This window comes from Callospermophilus lateralis, unplaced genomic scaffold (genome assembly GCF_048772815.1).
Source record: "Callospermophilus lateralis isolate mCalLat2 unplaced genomic scaffold, mCalLat2.hap1 Scaffold_161, whole genome shotgun sequence".
In the NCBI taxonomy this organism is placed as follows: Eukaryota; Metazoa; Chordata; class Mammalia; order Rodentia; family Sciuridae; genus Callospermophilus; species Callospermophilus lateralis.
In genome coordinates, this window is record NW_027512709.1 from 1,040,210 (window position 1) to 1,060,969 (window position 20,760).

At 40.1% G+C, this 20,760-nt stretch overlaps 1 protein-coding gene across 1 annotated transcript in view; it reads left to right on the forward strand.

The window, feature by feature from the left end:
* The window catches only part of LOC143389161 (CD44 antigen-like), an 80,574-nt gene that overhangs the window by 54,427 nt on the left and 5,387 nt on the right, over positions 1 to 20,760 (forward strand). Inside the window, 12 exon segments of the mRNA XM_077108129.1 lie at positions 944 to 1,057; positions 1,537 to 1,653; positions 3,387 to 3,515; positions 4,986 to 5,054; positions 5,057 to 5,113; positions 7,825 to 7,926; positions 8,353 to 8,359; positions 9,779 to 9,861; positions 10,743 to 10,946; positions 13,664 to 13,717; positions 17,382 to 17,453; positions 19,512 to 19,588. Of these exon segments, the coding sequence (XP_076964244.1) occupies positions 944 to 1,057; positions 1,537 to 1,653; positions 3,387 to 3,515; positions 4,986 to 5,054; positions 5,057 to 5,113; positions 7,825 to 7,926; positions 8,353 to 8,359; positions 9,779 to 9,861; positions 10,743 to 10,946; positions 13,664 to 13,717; positions 17,382 to 17,453; positions 19,512 to 19,588 (1,085 nt within the window).

Below are 20,760 nucleotides of genomic sequence, written 5' to 3' on the forward strand. Positions count from 1 at the left end.
ACATTATTCTCTTAACTTGTGAAATAGTTTTGGGTTATTTGGGTATCAAAAATAAGCTTTGAAAGAAGATGGATTTGCAAATATCCTTTTCATAAAAGACATTCTAATTTTATCATGATCCTTCTGTTGGATGTTTATGCTATTCTAACCCAAATATTTTTGTATGACAATATCAGGGAACTGTTATATGGATATATACCTCTTTTTTTTTTTTCAACGCACTTTTCTGATGGTGATGGGTTACTTCTGAACTTTTTCTATTGACTGTAATGCATCTTGTTTTTCTTTCATTGGCTATGAATGGCTTGCTCATGATATTTGTATTTGATGAGAATTACCATGCGTGTCTGAGAAACATTCAGAGTTATGTGGCTAAACCATATTGCTATTCTAGGTAGATGTTCTTTCTCAGAACCATCTACAGGAAAGTTCTGGATGCTCAGGGTATTTGTTTCTCCAGTAAAATTAACTAACAAAATAGTGATCATTGTGGTATAATTTTCAGACACCCGCCTCTTCCATCTGAGGTAGCAAACATGCCAGCGATACCAATTCTTTGGCCTTTCAAGTGCAGAGGGCCACCTACAAATCTGCATGGATGGGCAAAGCTCTGTCATCTCTGGTGATCCTCGGTGGAGGGCTGGTGTATTCCAAGCTGTTCTTCCTGCTACCACAGTTTCTTTGGCTGCTTTCTCCAAGAAGATCTCATGTTCTAAACCCCAACGTATTCTATGACAGAATGCAAAGGATATTGAGATGCTTCACAATATGGTGGATCAAGCTGAAGACTCTCTCCACTTTCTCTCTGTTTCCATGCAACCATCTATACAACCTGGTATAGATGCCTCATTGTATAGACTACAGAAGGAGTAAATGTGCAGTACAATTTGTGAAGGCTCAAGAAATAACATTTTCCTAATTGCTTCAATCATCATTATCACAGTTTCAACCACGCCACGGGTTTCTGACCACACAGAACAGAACCAGCACTGGAACCAATGGAGGCCAAGCCATTCAAACCCAGAAGCACCACTTGAGACAACCACAAGAATAACTGGTAATGGGTTATATGTAATTAACGAAAGATATTTTTCCTTCAAAGTCTATGATGCTGCAATCGTCAACCCTTAGGACACAGTGGAAAATTTAGTTAATGTCGCATTATAAATTCTCAGTGAACTTTCATAAGGATGCTCAATTCCATTTAGGAGTCAGATATCAGTCATATCATCTGGGCACAAAGTATTTTGGGGGGGGGAGCTTATTATAAAATGAATACATTTGAATGGTTTATGGCAGCATCTCTGACAAAGTGTTTATAGTGGAATACCAAGTAATCGTGAAGAAATTTCATGCCCATTCATTTTTTTCTTGGGACATATTAGTGAAATCATTCAAATTTTTGAGAGTGGTTGCTCCGAAGTAGTGTTCAGACATAACACCTTTAGATAGCATGTACATAAATGGAAGAAGAAAACCAATAAAAGTTGATTGATAAAAAAAAAAATCACAGCATGTATAACCTCACCATAACAGATATAGACAGAAATGGCCCCAGTGTTCATGGAGAAAACCGGACCCAGGAACCACAGCCTCCTCTCATTCACCATGAGCATCAGGATGTAGAGGAGGCCCCACATTCAACAAGCACAAGTAAGGATGGCGGTCGGCAGCTCTTGGTTACGGGAGTGAGTAAAGACATTCCGGGGGCTAGGGAAGACAATTTTTAGACACTGGCCACACTCTGTGTCTATGAACAGTCCTAATCTCTGCAGAGGCTGAAAAGGGGCCAAATCTGCACACAATTTTTAGAAACTGGAAGAAAAATGCTAACTTGTCAGGTTGCACGAAAGGCCAAAACGTTTATCTGAGATAAATTCTATATCTGAGAGAATTCTGTGTTAAAGATTCCCAGAGGTCCCATATGGGTGATTTGTGTGGGTTTATGGAAATGTATGCTGAAGAGTGCGTTCTTTGAGTGCTTAGTGGAGGATCTGGAAGGAAAGTTTGACAAACAGAAGGATCTTTGGAATTCTTCTTTCTGTGAGGATGTATGATAAACCCACTTTCTGTTTCATGTTCTCTTCCTCTGTTATAAAATGGCATCCCTTGAACTCTTGGAGAAAAGTCAGTAATATACATGGTCTGCATTTGAATTCTACAACTGCTCTTTTTCTGTTTCCAAACCCAGGGGAACTTGAGGGACACTTTGATACTCTCACTGTCATTCTCCTTATGCACAAACACCTCAGGTTTTCTAAAATAATCTCCAGGCTCACCGCTTGACTATCAAAATAGGATGAAAACAAAAAGAGAAAAAGTAAAAAAGTATGTTCTCTTCTTTCAGATTTGTAGCTCTGAGAGATGCCTACCTTATTTGGAATAAAGTAAGCTTTTTTTTTAGATAACAGTTTGTAGCATTTTTGAAACTGTGGTTCAACTATCACTCTCACAACCTTGAATACCCCTGTAGGGAACAGGTACTAAACACTGACTTAGAAGCTAAAGGAGCTTTTGGGAATCACTCATCTGAGGGATCCCAGACAACCAAAGAAAAATTTAGGACACTGTTCAATAAGTCCTGCACATTGTACTGAATATGTCCAACAGGCAGGCCCACATGTGATTTCTTAGCCCAATATATTTGATATAAACATAATGATTGTGAGCTGGGTTAACAAAGAAGTGTTCTAATAGGAAAAGGAAGAGAGAGGAAGTCTATAGTCCCCTTTGGGCTCTAATAGTGTATCTTAGAAATTATTCTAAACATTTTGTACTGAAGCAGAGCACATCCTAAGAGACCTGAAATTAATGAGCCTAATGTCAGAAGGTAGTGGTTTGGGGACATTGCCATAGGGTTGTAACCATGTTATAGGTCAGTGTTGTAACACCCTAGACATTGTAACAGCTTTCACAATGGGTAAAGCCATTGCTGGTACATTTTTGTTGAGTGTGCTATAGGGAACGTGACCCATGTGAGTTGTCCGACTATACTTATGTCACAAGTTGTTATACTCTTCCTCCAAAGTCAGCAAAGAGTTTATTCTTTGAACAGTTCTCTTAGGCAGGATATGTGAGGCCACTCACCACAGTAAGATAAGAATAGTACTGGAAATTCACAGGCTATGGCCTGGTCTTAACTTTGCACCAATCCAGCCACATGATTTTGAACCAATTGAAATTTCTTTGGTTCCTAGTTTTCTCAGCTGAAGAATTAAAGGATGGGGCCATTTCATTTCTAATATTCCTTTCTGAATATTAGTGGTGTATCTCCTCATTGTCTTCCTTTTCTACTGTCTCTCCTCATGAGTCTGTGCCCTTAAAGTATAAGAGCTATTGATGAGGAAATGGGACCACAATGGCTCACAATTGACATCTTCTCACAGCCTGGGAAACTTCTAGTAGTACAACAGAAGAAACAGCCACCCAGAGAGAACAGTGGTTTGGGAATGGATGGCATGGCGGATATCACCAAACATCAAGAGAAGAATCTCATTCAACAGCAGGGACAATTGGTAATGGATGGTTTAATAAGCAACCTTGAGTGGGAACTTCCTTTTGAATTAAATACTGAGCACTGAGGACATGGGACAAAAGAATAATGAAGAAAAGGTCCTGTTAGGTTTCTGAAAAAGTCATGTTGTGGTGAACACAGAGGCAAACCCTAAAGGCTCCTAAAAATCACCTGAACAGGAATAGCTACAAGCACACAAAGGAAACACAGGGAATATTTCCTCGAGAATGTCACTTTCAGATCTAGCTTTGGGCATCCCCTAGTGAGATTATAAGAGAGACACTAAGCTTATAAAATGCTTCCTTTTGTAAAAAAATCTACTCTCTAATGTGGGCCCATCTTTATAATATGGCCGTGTGAAATACTAGGCTTCTGAGAAAGAATGTTGTTAGAACTCTAGAGTAAAAAGAAGCAGAACCTGATATTATGAGAAAAATGACACCTACCTGACATCATCTGGGCTTTTGTGCATATCTGTTTGGTGATTTCTCCTTGAGTGTACAATTGCTTTCCTCATATTTATAACCAAGTCACCTCCTCTAATTCTTGAATCGTGGGACTGTAGAAATTGGACTCAAGTCATATCATTCTCTCTAAGTGATGCCAAATCACTTAGTTCTGCAAGCTCTTGTGCATGACTCTTTGGTCTGTGTGACTGAAGTATTGAAATACATCCTGCTTTGTAAAGAATGTGAATTTCACATTCTTACTTGCTATCAGTGGGAAATAGTCCCATGTTTCCATTTGCAATATAGAATATAATGCAAAATATCTTTCCAGTGCATGGCAACTTTTGAATGAATTCCTAGTAGAGCAAGGGATTCAGTGACTGGCTATGTGGTTAGGTTGTTGCTGGGGAGATACTGTTGTGAGCTTTTTTTAAATCTGTCCTTCTCCATAGGTGAAGAATGAGGCAGAGGCATAAGGCACATTTTTATATGTCATTTGTGCCATGAGTCCCATTATTAAAAGGTTGTTTCTAATAGATTCCATTCATGCTTTGGTGATGAATGGTATTGACTTTCATGCTTAGCCCATGGCAATCTGTTATCTACCTGATTCCTTCTCTAGATCACTAACAATCTTTTGTGTATTTCACTGGAATGTGGTTTTCTCTGCATGACATCATGCACTTGGGTACTTGTACTTTCCCCTTAAGGGGATTGACACAGCACAGATCAAGAGCTGTTTCTTCATCTTCCCTTGATGCCTATAACTCATTCTGTATCCACTTCCACTGCAGAAATTTTTAATACTTTGTGTCCTCTAGTTCACATGCCAGTTGCCAAGAAAATGAGCATGAATGAACCCAAACCTGCTAAAACATTCTGTATATGAAATCTCTTTGCCCTGTGTACTAGAAAGAGAGTTGTAATGTTTGGTCTAGAGAATCTTTTGAAAAATATCAGTGTGTCCCTGGACAATGTCAATTAACACTTTGACAATTGCTTGAACTGCATGGTCATAGAAGCTTCAGCCCACGACGGCCATCCAGATCAAAGAATGACAACACAGGGTCAAGAGGACGATTTCTGGACTGATTATTTGACCCAATCTCACATCCAATGGGATGAGGTCATCAGACAGAAAGAACCACGGGTAATAGTCTCTGAACATTTGAAATTTTTATATATATATATATATATGTAGCAGCAGAGTGCATTACAATTCTTGTTACACAAATAGAGCACAATTTTTCGTATCTCTGGTTGTATACATAGTATATTCACACCAATTCATGTCTTCAAACCTGTACTTTAGATAATAATGATCGTCACATTCCACCATCATTAATGAATATATTATGTTTTTAAAATCATGCAGTTATTTCTCTTAGCAATGTGTCCTGGTTTTTAGGCCAATCTACTTTCCCTGGGAACTTGAAATTTCTTCAGAACTCAGTTTTCTTGGTAGGAGAAATAGACACATTCATCCAAATATGAAGTCCTGATATTAGAATAAATAATTTTGCAAGAGCATTAAAGGATTATTACTTATATATTGTGAAAATGGAAGTCTTTTCCCATGTGGAGGGGTTAGTTCCAAGATTTCTCTTCCATTTACTTTTTTTTTTTTTTAAGTTTTAGTTGTAGTTGGATACAATACTTTTATTTATTTATTTAAAATAGTGGTGCTGAGGATCGAACCCAGGGCCCCGCACGGGTTAGGCGAGCTCTCTACCGCTGAGCCACAATCCCAGCCCTCTTCTATTTACTTCTAACCCAAGGTTTTCAAATGAACAAGGTTATGGAGTCAGTGACTATTTCCATTGCAGTCTAAGAAATAACTTGTCTTTGGCAGAAAAATCAGAGAGGTTAAAGAGTTGATGAGTAGTTATACCAAAAAAGTAACTAAAAGGCTCAGAAAACTTGATTATTCTTGTCACATTTAGAGATAATATGGTATTTTGTGATTTGAAATTTAGACTCTTCTTGGCTTTTGGTGAAAGTTCATGAATTTAATGGGTGAACAACTTTTAAATGAGATGGAATTCCTGACTTCTTAGATACCCTTCTTTCTTATTTACCTATGAGCAATTCAAAAAGAGAGAGAAAAAGACAGTAGTTATCGTTCTGCAAGATTAGAATATTGTGAATTGATCCTATCAACTTGTATAAAGGAATTTCTCTTCATCATAACAGGTGACAGTTTGCTTTGGAGAAACTTCAAGAATTGATAGTATGTAGTGCTCCTCTTTTATCAATAGTAAATAAGTTGAATAATCCATAGCCCATGCTCTTTAAGAAACAAAATTAGCTGGCAAAAGAAAGCATTTAGCATCAAAATAGACCTAGCAATGTGAAGCAGAAAGAGATGTGAAATCACTATTGCCAACAGTAATTGCTCAATAAATTCAGAGCATCCCACACACTCCAGAGAGCATTAGAGGAAGATGGATAGGATCTGTTTTGGGGGAAATGGGAAAAAAAAAACTTGGGTAGTTAGAGAAAGGAAGTAAAATATTTTCTTTTAACAAAAGGAGATTCACATAAGGAAGACCACAAAGGAAGAAAAACCAAGAAACAACTATGTCAGATTGGTGGATCCCTTGTCATAGGGAAGAAGAGTTGAATGGCTAGGTTGGGGCCATTGCGTTGAATTCCTGTAGTGCCTCATGCAGCCTCTGCACACATTTTAGTTCAACATGGCTCCTGGGGGCTCTGATGACATCCAACAGAAAACAAAGGAAGTAAGAGATCCTCAGAATCAAACTAAAGGGTCTTCAAACTGAGGCAGAGAAAGGGATCCCATTACATGGTGAGCAGGTAAGGACAATACAGCTGGCTTCAACTGAGGAGTAGCATACTACCTCTTGAAGGAGTCTATGAATAAAATGAAAATGAACAAGAGTGGCTTTTTTCTGGCAGAATATCTACTAGTAATTTTAATTTGAGTTAGTTGGCCTTTCCTCTTCTTTGAAATCTGAGAGAGTAGAGTCCGCCATACATTTCTATTCTGCAAAGATCTCGATGATCTTTTCTTTTAGATTGTGAAGACTTCCCTGCAGATGTCGGAGCCCAATATTTCAGCACTCTCCTCTGGAGCTATTTGGAACTGATTACATTTCCCCAGAGGCAATAGTGTGGGTGGATTGACTCAACCTTTGGCCTCTCTTTCACTCAGGATTTGTTTCTTCAGCAGAATAGACCTGTGATAACTATTAAAAATAGGATCTCAAACACTTTAGTGCTAAGTCTCTGCACCACTCATCACTATAGAGAGTAAACTTCAAAGATACCTCGTATTTGTGCTTCTTGGGGAGGGACTCGGTGACATACACTGCTTCTTGTTTCTTGTCCCTGCTACTTTCTGTGGCCTCTGCCTAGGTAGTATTATATAATGATTGTTTTGTTTTGTTTTTTTCAGTTTTATTTACATGTTCACTATGTGAAACAAAAAAGGACTCAATGAGGGAAGAAGGGTGTTAAAAAGTCATTTTGCCTACTAGGTGGGAGGTGATTCTGCATGTCTAAGAAAGGCCATGGGCACGGAATGGGACTAACATGGGTTATGTTTCTGCCTCTGCAAGGCTCGGGAGTCCCATCCTGTGCTCATGTAGCATCTTTCTAGACTCAGCAAAAACAAATCAAAATCACGATTTTGAGACCACTCCACCCTCCAGTGAAAGCTGATTACTTCTTGTGACATTCTGAGAAACAATTGTCTCCACTCTGGAGCTCTGAAATCAGTTATGTGCTTTCTTTCCTCCAACCGGTTTCAAATATAAAACGAACTTGGCTACAGAACATAAATGACCCTTAAGCGGTGGTTTAGGAAATAAAGCAAGAACACTGATTTAATTCCTTCAGATGTGGACTCCAGTCATAGTACAATGCTTCAGCCTCCTGCCGATCCAAACACAGATTTGGTGGAAGACGTCAACGGGACAGGACCTATTTCAGTGACAACTCGTAAGGATGATGACACTCAGCCTTGTTGGTTGACCTCTCTTCCTGCTTCGGCTCTTTCCCATGTTGGTCAAGATGCAGTGTTTGGTGGTGGAATCGTGCATTTTTTGTTTTTTTGTTTTTGCTACGTGGCTCTGCTCTCCCCGGGGTGTTATGCTATCTTCATTGTCTATATTTCTTGTGGGTCATTGAAACCTGGCGTTACCTTCATTCTTGGTGACTTCCAGATTCAATGACTTTCTGAAGGCGGGGGGGAATAAAGGAAGGAAGGAAAAGAGGAAGAAAGAGGGAAAATAAGAAGGAAGGAGAGAAAGGGAGGAAGAAAGAACAAAGGAGAAAGGAAAGATCAGAAAGGAAGGAAGAAGATAAAAATGGATGTCCAAATGCATTCTAAGTACTCATATTAGGGACACCCAAGACCTCAGAGAGGACAGAGGTTTCTCTTTGTTTTAACTGACCACCTCCTTGAACTCCCAGCCTTGCTTCAGTAGAGGCAGACAGATTGCTTTCATGGTTGTGAAAAGACATTTTGGGGAACCAGATCGTCAGAGAGAGGCGGGGAATCACTTTAATCCACAGAGGAGGGCAAGGCACATTGTGGACAATTGACAAAGGTGGCAGGGTCCCCCGAGGACCTGGACAAAAGAAAGGAACATTTGCCAATTGCCCCCTTTTTTATCACTAAGCATTCGGTAGGAAGCAGCACTAAACTTCAAGTAGCCTTATTTTTCACCATATGTACAGGCAAATCCTAGAGATCAGGCTGAAGTCATTCATAATTTCTTGGCAGAATATGAAGGAAATCCAGAATTGAGAGGGTCTCATTTTACTGCTTGCTACTCATAATGGGGAGAGTCTTTTATATGAGCCCTTGAGACCCAGCAAAAGATCCGCAAGCATGTGTTTGATTGTCGGCTATATAAATAGCACAGTGTGAAGCATCAAAGGAGCTGGTAAATAAGCCTATGAACTGGCTTCTGCCAATGAAGAGCTTGTATTTCCATTTTATGTTTCTTCTGGCTTTTGTTCTGATGTTGGGTTTGGGATTTGGTGGATGTCTGTCTTTTGGTAATGTTTATTTGGTGGTGGTCACGGCTGATGGGTGTGTTTTATGGAGTGCTTGCACCTGCAACTCAAAGGTCAGTACCTTTCCTAGAAGAATGCAAATGAAATAAATTCAAAACACTCAAAGTGATTTCAGTTATGGGCAATGGTTCAACCTCAGAACACTGAGGGTCCTGTGTTTGCCCAGGGAACCATTTTCTTGGTGCAGTGATGAGAATCCCTGTCCACAGATGAGATCAAAAAAACAATAATAGAATGAAATGGTATCTTTCACTTACTGGTTTTTAGAAGGGAGTTATGTATTTCCTTGTATAAATTTGATTTGAGTTACTCAAGCAGGTCATCCTAAATGGGATCTTTTCTCTTCTGTGGTTACAGGTATCCTACACAGTGTTATTTTTTTCCTACAGTCATGTTTGTTGACCCTCAATTAGATGCTTTTGACTACTGATAGCAACACTAAAATTTAAATATTCCTTTTCCATGTCTCCGTGTTCTCTGGTTTTCTTGAGGGTCTGGGTGCCATGCTGTAGTGGGAACTGGGCTGATCCATGGTGGGTGGAGAGTTCTGGTTCAGGCTTCACCTTGGCACTTGACCTTGATGGACTGTACCCAGAGACAAAGGGGAAGAAGGTAGAGACAAAATGGAATTCTTCTGCATATTTCTCCATGCGGTGTGGCACATCTCGTCCTCGTACCTGTGCATAGATCCTTCCTGTTAGCAGATCTCAGAGGGCTTGTATTACGGTTCAAAATAACACTGGCTTCATCCCTCATTGAAACAGCACAGTCATTCCCAGAGCTTCTCTACGTCACATGGAGAACTGGAAGAAGATATAGAGCAAACAACCGTTTCTACTATCACATCTAGCAGTAAGGATTATAAAGCTCAGCTGGCTTCAGCTATTGATAAAAATCACTATTTTAAGGGTGCTTTTTTCAATGTCTTTGGTGGAGGGACCTCAGCTGGCTGTTGCTACACTGCTTCTTTTGATCAAAAGGTGCATCTGGTGGTGGTCTCTGCATTTTCTGCTCTGTAGACCTCTTAGAAGCCATTGTACATTAAATGTAAACTGTGTTGCTTAATCTCTAAGGCCATACTTCTCAAGCTCTAGAGTTGGTGACTTGGTTTAAAAACAATGTATTGCTTCCTTACTATTTGCGATTGCTGTAAAAGTCTGATTCTATCACTTTATGTTCTTTACATTAACAACATTATTTTGCCATTTGACCTCTGGAATGCAACTCTGTGGTGCTGGTGACCAAGAAGCAGTGCCCTCCTGGAAAGGGAAGGAAGAGTTAAGTTAGTAGCCTTAGGTCTTTGAAACCTTGCATTTTCTATTTCACTTGCAGGCAGCATAATTTTATCTTTCACACTTTGCTTTTCAATGCGGTGTTCCTTCTAGATCTTTGAAGGTGGATTCCACTGAGAAAGAGCGCAAAATTTTCTAGTACCTGAGCTGACTTCAAGGCCACAGCTGTCTCAGCCTAAGCCTTACCTTAACAGCTCAGGCAGATGTTTCAACAAATGCTTCTTCTGGGTATTAGAATCACTTCTGTTGAGTGCCGTCCAGGTGGCATATATTGAGAAATATCAGTTTTGTTCAAGAGTGTGACCAACTTCCCTGTCTTTTGCTTTTGTTCTTGGATAACAAGAGGAAGGCTTTTGTAGCAATCGCATGCTCTGAAAAGAAGCACGTGGAGGGTGGTGATCTTACCCATGTGGGGTTTTCATCGATTCCACCTCCACACAGATAGGAATGATGGCAGAGGTGGAAGAAGAGGTGGAAATCCTCCTGAAGACTCAACTACCTAATTGGAAGGTAAAACCTCCCACTACCCAGACACAAGGGAAAACAGGACCCGCACCCCAGTGACCCCTGCTCAGCCTGGGGTCTTTGGAGTTACTGAAGTTCCTGTTGGAGATTTCACCTCTAATGTTGATGGCTCTTTACCAGGTAATTTGGTCACTTGTTATCTGGTTTGCTTTCTTTACAGAGAGAAATCACATGCACTTTTTTCCTATTAAAGGGCTATTTTCTGCGTAGGCTGTGATTAGGCAACTTTGTAACTTTCATCCTGGAACATCAACTCTACCATCAGTAAACTCAGGTTTATTTAGGATAAAAATAATGCTTCCATTTGCCAGTGCACTTTCCATTTTTTTTTTTTGTGTGTGTGTGTGTGTGACTTGGTTGTTATGGTGAGATTTCTTTCTTTGTCTTCTTCTTCATCTGGTGATCTATCAAGTTGAACCATATGAAATTAATGGTTTTGTGGAAATAATTGAATATTGGCAATTTCATTTGATTCAACTAATATATGCTGCCTATTTAGTATAGTTTACCCAAACGTGTGAGTAATTTCCTTTATTATCTTTTATTGGTGATGGATTGATCAATTTTACCTTTGGTGATGGGCTGGTGGCTAATCTCTTCTAGTTATGATGCACTAAAAGCTTCATGATCCAATATACTATTAATGAAGAGAAACCACTTCTTTTATTGTAATGGCATAGAAATGACTTATTCAATTAAGTCTGATATGCACTTGGAATGAGACTCTTCTTCTCAAATAAGCAGTTCTCTAATTATTCTTTTGTTTGTTTCTCACTGTGCATTAAGAAATTCACAGTAAAAAGGGGGGAACTAGAAAACATTCACTCTAGCTAGGAAACTAAAAACAAATTCCCTCTTCCTAGTATCAGCCATTTGAGTACTTCTTACGGCTCATTAACACATTAAAAATTAGTGAATTTAAATATACTTTTTTTTAATAACAGAGACCCTCCCTCCACAACCCTTCCTCCCAAAAGAAGAAAAAAAAATATGAAACCTAATACATAAAACAGGTGGCTGTGTGATGCTATGCCTGATGTAGGAAAAGAAATTCTAGAAGGTCACTTGTTTGGCCTGTCTTTTGGGCTGCCCACGCCAGGATTTCAAAGAAAATAGTTTAAAAAATACTGACCTCAGCAATATTGGCAGGACAGAGCCCCCTCACATTTCTTGTTTTTTTTTTTTTTTTTTCATTTAGCATGGTTCTATTCTTTCTTGCTAAAAACTCCAAGAACCATTGTTGGATTTCTTCTGGAGACGTGAATGTTATGAGTACTGCCAGCTGGGAGTACCCCTGTAATCTCAGCAGCTCTGGAGGCCGAAACAGGAGGATCATGAATTCAAAGTCAGCCTTGGCAAAAGCGAGGTACTAAGCAACTCAGTGAGACCCTGTCTCTAAATAAAATACAAAGTAGGGCTGGGGATGTGGCTCAGTGGTTGAGTGCCCCTGAGTATAATCCCTAGTACAAAAAAAATAGTACTGCTTAGTTTCTCTTGGCAAAATAAGACCTGTTGTGCAACCTAATGGATTTAAATTTTAAACAGCAATTTTAATAGTTACAGTATCCTATAAGGTTTACAAAACCTTGGTGATAAAAGGCCTTCTATACAATCTGTATTTCCAGGTACTAATCCCTTCTGTGGAGTGTACAAGTGTAACCATACGGACAGACTTTTCATGGTTCCCCGTGGAGTAAATGATTAGTGAATAGTCTGATTCCCATCCTTGGTTTTCATTCAAACACTCATCCAAGTGTATTTCTGCCCATACATTTTTCTCAGTCTCTATGTTTATGGCTAGGAACTAACACATTCAGAACCGTGGTGGCAGTGCTGGTGATGGTTTTGGTGATAGTGGTGGTGCTTTTGGTATCTGGGATTACAATGGGGCATTTCAGCAAGTGCTGCCGTCTGTTATTCTAACCATCAACCAAGGAGCAAAGCAATCTCTCTAATATAATTATGAGGGTGATCACCTTTCCTCATCAGAGAAATGAAGATGATCAGGTTACTGTTTTCTTTCCAGGTACCTTCTCAATGGATGACTACAGCCACTTTATGAAACCATGTTGTGATTTTTTAAAAAACAAGATTCTAGTATGATTAGTATTTTTTTTTTTTTGAAATGTGGTGTTGTTGTGGGGTGGAGAAGACAGTGAATTACCATAGGCTAAATCCGGGATTCGACCTGTAGATACAGATTTTAACAATTCTTGAGTTGGTCTAAGATTAAGCTTCATAGTAATGGATGTTTGAGAAGATGGGATTATATCAACTATTGGTATTGAAAATATAGACTTGATTTTTGGAAAATCATTAAGAAATAATTCTAATACCTGGATACACATTGTTCACATGTTATCATCTCACAATTTCTTTTTTCACTTTTTTTTACCCCCTTTCCCCTAAATAGGTGGTTGACTTTTCTTTTTGAATCTTTAAATCATTCCATCACAAGATTTTTTAATTTTAACTCATTTCCTGCCTTCAAGAAATCTCTTTAAGTGTTCCATGCCCTGAGCCAGAGTACACAGTGATCAGAAGTCTCATAATCCAATTTTTACTGTCTTTATTTAAAATACACAATGTCCAGTTCCAACCTCAGACCTGTGAGGGCATCGTATTTTTGTGGGAGAGTTCTTTGCCACCATTCTTGGATTTCTACCAAAAGCACATCTCCTAGGGTCATCCATGAGGACCTATGCTACATCAGCTCCCTTAATTCTGGGATTTGCAATGTTGGGGCAAGGATCGCCTACAGATTTAAAGCCAAAAAGTGACGGGTTGTATGAAAATGCAAGTACTCCATACTGACCTTCCATCATTGCCCATGACAGGAAACCAAGACGCAGGTGGGAGGTCCCATACCACACATGGATCTGGATCGGCTGGTGAGTTTGAAACTGCTGTAGTCATTTACTGTTATAATCATTGAACCTGAAGATTACCAATGAAGTGTGAGTCAGTGTCTCCAGAGAAGTTGTTCACACATTTTAAGCATGCATTACAATCGCGGGGAGGGTGAATGAAGTCACATTGCTCGGGCCCCACCCTGAAAGTTTCTGATTCAGTAGGTCTGGGGTGCAGCCCAAGTATTTGTACTTCTAATAAATTCCCTGGTAATGCTGATGCTTCTGGGACAGGGACCACACTTTGAGAACTACTGCTCTGGAGGCAAGTCTTCCATCTGAAAGGATCAGTGAGAATTCAACCAGGGCTGCTTGTTAACATTTGCCATCTGCCAGAATGACTAAGAGTGTGAGTCTGAAAGAGGAATATCCTGATCCCAGTTCCTCTACACATTAACCAAGAAAGATACACAAAGGGTTGGAGATTCAGTTTCCTAACTAATAAATTTTCGATAATTTGTCACAGGGCATTGATTTAAAGTCACATGATACAATGGCTAGCATTTAAGAGTTTACTGAGTGTTAGCAGCGTTGTTCAAAACACTTCAGAGGTTATACCATATGCGACTGCTATTTCTTCAATTTCTATAGGGCAATAATTATCAGTAATTATCAAATTCAAAGTTCTAATATTGATTCATTTAATTAGACTGCAAACCCTGTCGTATATAAGGACCATTTTTTATTCCCATGTTCCAGATGAGGAAACGAAGGTAAGTAAGTAACCTGGCCAAATTGGCATGTCCATTGAGTGACAGAGTCAGGTGTAAAACCCAGAGATGCACTGCCTCTCATAAGCACAATCTAGAGAAAGCAATCCATTACGACCATAGTTACTGCCAGGCACACATTATTAAATAGATTCCTGTTTGCTCTCAGATCTCATCCCTGAAAACAGTACTTCCGGCAGCAAAAGTTTGACATGGGGCAGCTGATCTCTCATGCTGGGGCTAGTGAGAGGCTCTGCCATTGCTGCCTACTGTGGTTCCCCGTTAGCACTGCAAATACAGGTGACCTCACACAAACCAGTTAATCCATGTAAATTATCATCCTCCCCTTCATGCCCAAGTTGGGGCAAGGATTGCCTACAGATTTAAAGCCAATCTGAAAATGGATAGTTACATGGTGGCTTTGATGATAACCCTTTATGGAAGAGCATGGGAATGTAGGGCTCATTTGAAATACTTCTGAAGTAGAGACAGAAGTTGAAGGTTTCTTGGGTAGGGCCCTTGACCTTTCCCAGCCTCAGATCCTTATTAGTAAAGAGCAGAGCAGACCAACCAGCCTCGGTTACCCCCTAGAGTTTTTATGAGGAGCACAAGGTGTCAGGAATGTGCAAGTATTTTGGAAACAGTAGGGAGTTATTATTAAAAGTCCTGCTCTTTGAAACCAAAAGACTCCAGCTACTCTGAAATGTGGTCCTTGGACCCGCAGCAGAGACACCACTGAGGAGCTGGCTAGAAATGCAGCATCTCTGGCCAATGCAGACAGATTGGATTAGCATTTGCATTTTAATACCCTCCAGGTGGTTTGTGTAGAAGTCAAAGTTTGAGAATCTCTCTCCTCCACTGCCTTTCTCACAGCTGAAGCCAAATGAATGCTCTCTGCCCATGTCTCAGGTTGGGTCTCACCTCCCAACAAGGGTGCCCGGTGCCCCTCTTTGCAGAACTTGCTCTCCCTGCCAGTCCCAACCTTGATGGATTTGTGGACCTCTCTAGCTCAGGAGAGCCTGCTGTCTCTTGTCCATCCTCTTCAGCTTTTGCCTAAAGTGAGAATCTGGTGGGCGGGAGCTGGTCTTTTTGTTTGGCTCCTGTGCAGGTGTCTATTGTTCAAACAGGAGGTTTCATGTTGTTGTGTACACACCCAGATCTTTCCTTGCTGGGAGCACTTTTTGGAAAATCAAAATAAAGAGATTATCATCTATTAATGGTCTCCCTTTCAAATATCAAAGGCTGCTGTGAGTCAGAAAAAAAAAAATGACCAGAGAGAGTGACTGTACCTTAGGTGGTTTCCAAGGCCAAAGATCTCCAACTTAGATGGCCACTATCCCACGACTTGTGCAGGTGAAGACCTGCCAATGACCAAGGACCCTGGCAGGCACTTAGGGTAAGTGCTTTGGACACTTTTGAGGTTTGTGGAGTAAAAGGCCATTGTCAAAAATGGGCTGGAGTATGTTGAAACAGTAAGACATCTGGTAAGAATTTGCTCTATTATGAGTTTTAACAAAAACATCGAATTATATAAACAGGAGTCTTCCTACCCCAAATAATCATTGTAATCAAGATTTCAGGGTCTGTTCTGCAGATTCCAAAGTCTGGCTCTCTAAGAAAAGCTAAGACAGCAGTCCCCTGCTGTCTAAATCTGCTGACTGGCTAAACATCTGAGTTTTCTCTCCCCAGTGGCCTTCGGTAGACTATGGCAGGTTCCCATTTGCTAGAGAAAAAAGCTCATTGTAGTAGGACATTTCAAGTTTTGCTCTCAGGTAGTATAGGAAGCATCAAAAGGCAAAAACAAACACACAAAATTCATGAAGCTTTAATTTAGGTAAGTCTCCTAGCAAGGTGTCTTACAGGGGTTTGGTTGTTGTTGTTGTTTTAATTTTAATATGATACCATTCTCATTTTGATAAGCCACCTATTGTTTTGACTTGTGGATTGTATGTCTTGCAAATGCTTCCCTCCCATTTGGGACTTTGGGATCATTTCCTTATTATTACAATATTTAGTAGTAGAAAATGTTCATTTTTTCCAACAAAGGTATGTTCCACCAATACATGGGTAAGGAATCTACTAGGGTGATTTTTCATTGACAGAAAATGTCATTGCTCCCAAATCCTTATTATTTGGTGTTTGTTTTGGCTTCTGTGATGATATTAGAGGTGATCTTTAGATTCAGTTTGGACATTACATGTGTAAGCAGTGAGAGGGGTGGACATCTGACTTTTAAGAGTGTCAAGATTTGAGACATCTGAAGCCAATTCTTTATTTGGCTCAGGACCAGAACTGACCATTGCATCCCCTAGAGATCTTGTTAAAATGAAGACTCTGCTTCGGTAGGTTTGTAGGAAGGCCTGACATTCTGCATTCCTGGTGAGCTCCCAAGTGATGGCTATGCTGCCAGCCTAGGGGCCAAACTTGGAGGAGCAAGGTCCTAAATTAAACATAGAGATTAATAATTACACACAACTACCATGACTGCATAGTTCTTTAAGTCTCTGTGAAATGATGATTAAGTAGATTCTATTATTATCATGCCCATTTCATAAGTGAGAAAACCAAGACTTAAGGAGGGTAATTTGACCCAGCCCACATTGTTAGCAAGAGGCAGATGTAGGACTGGAATCCAAGGCTGCCCAGCTAGATCCCAAAGCCTTAACCACTGCACCACACAGCTTCTAAGAATTTTCACGTTCCTTGACACAAAATAACGTTTCTGAGCCTTCCCCTTAATTGCATGGAACTCTTGAGGGGGGTGGATTGTCTTGCAATGTTTTTTATATAACACCATAAATGTCTGTGGCTTCAATCTATAAATAGTTTCTTAGTGATGCAGACCTTGGAACTTGGCCCCACGTGTTGCTCTGGAAAGAACTCCTGGTTGTGCATTCCAAACTTGAGCTAAGAGATCTTGTTGCTTTTCCCCGTAGGACATTCAAGTGGGAGTCAAGAAGGTGGGGCAACCACGACTTCTGGGCCTATAAGGAAACCCCACATTCCAGGTGAGTTTCAAACTGTGAAGCAAAAAAAAAAATTCAAAGAAAGTTTCTCAGAATGTTCCAGGAAGAAGAAGAAACCCAATCAAATGCCCATTCTCCTAAATTAAGGTCCCCTGAACCTGATGGCTTCTCTTTGAAAGTTTAAGAATGAATGAGAGTACCATGCTTCTTGGAAGAAAAGGATGGAACACTCTTGTTTCCTTGGTCCCCTGGGTCACCTAGGTGGGCTGAGCTCACATTCAGATCCCCTGGCCTGTCTCAGAGAAGTGCTATGTTATTTACTAAAGTTTTCTTCACAAATGAGTGATTACCTGAGCTCTCCTAGGACCTTCCTATTACCACCCACTGTCCCCTTTATTTCTTGGGCTGGATTTTTTTTGCATTGCAAATAAGGAGGAGACATAAAGACCATCTGTGTTGGGTGGAGAAAAAATATCTTTTCCCTTCATTACTTTTTTCATGAGGGTCAATCCACTGATCCAGTCCAAAAAAAAAAAAAAACTTTTCAGAAAATATTCCATGTGCAAGTAGTGAGGGGGGTGAACACTGACTTTTAAGAATGTCAAGATTTGAGACATCTGAAGCCAGTTCTTTATTTGGCTCAGGATCAGAACTGACCATTGGTAAAGGGTGATTACAGAAAGGAAGGGCTCTCCCAGCATAGTAAATTACCCTTTTAATTCTCCCCTCTTTGGAGGGCTCCAAACTGAGCCACCCATGGGGAAAGAGAAGAATGTGGTGTATGCCTGGCTCCTCTGCCTCAGCTTGTCTGAGCACACTTGAAGGCAGAGCCTCTGGAGAGAGGGGATGGGCTGCCAGGGAGGAAAGGGAAGGAGAAGGGAAATGCAGGAACTGTGATTGGCAGTAGGCATCTTCCCAGCTCAAGTGAGAGTGAATGTGGAACATCTCAGGACTGGAGACCAGGGCCAAGGTGCAGGGTAGGCTGGAGAAATAGTACACTCCCGTCAACCTCCCCACTGCTTAAGATGAGCCAAAGGTGATACCCAGCAGGAAATAGGAGGAAACCAAGACTTCTCAAGAAAGTGGACAATGAATGACTTTACATCTTTCTTCTTTCTCAAACCCTGGTTCATTGCAAACATATAAAACTTCCACTTTCCAAGTCCTATCTTAATCCTATCAAAGACTGATCTTAAAACAAGTGTATAGTATTTCAATAGGGCACAGTCATACATAGTATCAAAGAGGTTTTCAAAAATATAACTAAACAAATGGATGAAAATATCTCACCATTCAGAAGCTCCATGGTTACTATTTTCATCTGTATTCTTCCTGTTGTCTTTCAATGTAATTTATGTACAAAAATAGAACTGTATGGTATGTGCAGTCTGGTCAACCATTCCTGGTGGTTGACCACAGCTTTTTCACATAGTTTACTATTTTCTTTTTAGATATATACAATGGATATATCCTAATTTATTTAACCAATCCCCTACCATTGGATATTGGGTTGTTCCCAACTTTTAATATTAGAAACAGCACAGTAAAGTGCATCTTTACAGCTAATTTTGAGATTCTATAAGTTCCAGGAAGTATAACTATGGGATTGAAAGCATGAATATTTTGAAAACTCTTGCAAATGGAGCCAAATGACCTTCATTACGTGTACACAGATTCACCCACTTTCTACCTCCTTAGCAGGGTCCTTTGCCACACTCACTAGAATGTGATCTTCATTTTGCTTAGAATGTTTCTTTCAAAAGAAGCATAAATTTCCTTTAACCTATTTAATAATACTGCACCAAAGGCATCTATAAGTCTCAACAAGTCACCCTAGGTGTTTTTTGGAAAGAGATTTCTCATGGTAGGACTTGAAAATGCTGACTGATGATTAAAGATTCATTCAGGAGGCCTGTTGGACAGCAGTACAAAAAAATTCTTATTTTACAATGACGTGCCTGGTGGCTGGACTTTTGGTTGGAGGGCTCTTGGTGCTGACTGTGGTTCTTACTTGAAACAGGTTGATTTTTAAACTGCATTTTTGGTTTTACAAAGTACATTTCCAAAGCTCACGCGTGTCCTTTGGTTCCTTCACACCAGAGTGGCTCATCATCTTTGCCTCCCTCTTGGCCCTGGCTTTGATTCTTGCAGTCTGCATTGCTGTCAACAGTCGGAGAAGTTAAGAGGCTGCTCCTTGGGGCCTGCGACTTGGGGGAGGCATCATTTAAACTGAGGCTTTATGTCCTTGCTGCTTGGAGTGTAGTTCCTGTGACCAGCAGCCTTGGCTTCCTGGGAGCTTGTTAGAAATGCAGAATCTCAATCCCACCTGTTTTACAGTTTGGGCTTTAACAAGATCCCAGGGCTTGGTGGGCATGGCACAGTTTAAGAAACCCTCCTGTCCCATTCTTTAGAGAAAGGAGGCATTTGTGATTAGTTGGACCCCCACTTTTAAATGGTGGTTGAATCTCATGGTTCTTAATTTTTGCAGAGTTAAACCCAATGAAGACTCTCTCTCATAAAAGTTATGAAATAGCTCATAGGGAATGCACAATGAAGTATAGATTCACTCATTGATTTGTTAAATAAACATTTATTAAGTGCTTTGAGGATCCATAAAATATGGAAAGATTTAGGGATCTTTAGCCTGAGGCCCATGGAACCTTCCAGAACCCTTGCCTGAAGGGTTTTGTGTGGATTGTGTTTTTTTTTTTTTTTGTAATAATGTTTTCTATTTTCTGGAAGCTGCAGTTACAAGAATTCAGGTTATAGCCTAGGAAAACTTGCTAACATTGAGATCTATGGAACAATAAAGAACTTTCCTTAGGAGAGTGGGTAAAGACAGAGCACTCCAGTGGATAAAGATAGAGAAGACCTAGAGAGAATGGACAAGTGTTCTCTTTGCCTGTCCTTAGAGGCCCCCCTGTCTTCTTACCTCAACCAGGGCTTAGCAGTTTGAAGATTATTTGCATGGCACATACACATAGTTAAGCCACAAGCTGGACCAGAAACAACGCTACCCAGGGTGAACAGAAGGACAGTAATAATTCTCACAACAGAGGAAATGAGCATTAACCAGACAGACTTTAAAATAAAGTTGTACTTTTATATAAGTGGAAATTTTCTGCCCAAGACTCTTTAAAGACTCATTATGAAACCTTTGTAACATTAAACCGTTCATAGATGTCCCCCGGGATTGCTTCTAAAGTAAGAGAATCTTATTTTCATGTAGGGCTGCCTGTATTGTGCCTCTGAATCATCTCACAGGCCAGAAAATGCCCCTTAGTTTGGGAGAAGCCCTAGAGAGGAATTATAGACTCTTGGTTGTTCACTTTTAGAAAACAATAAACAA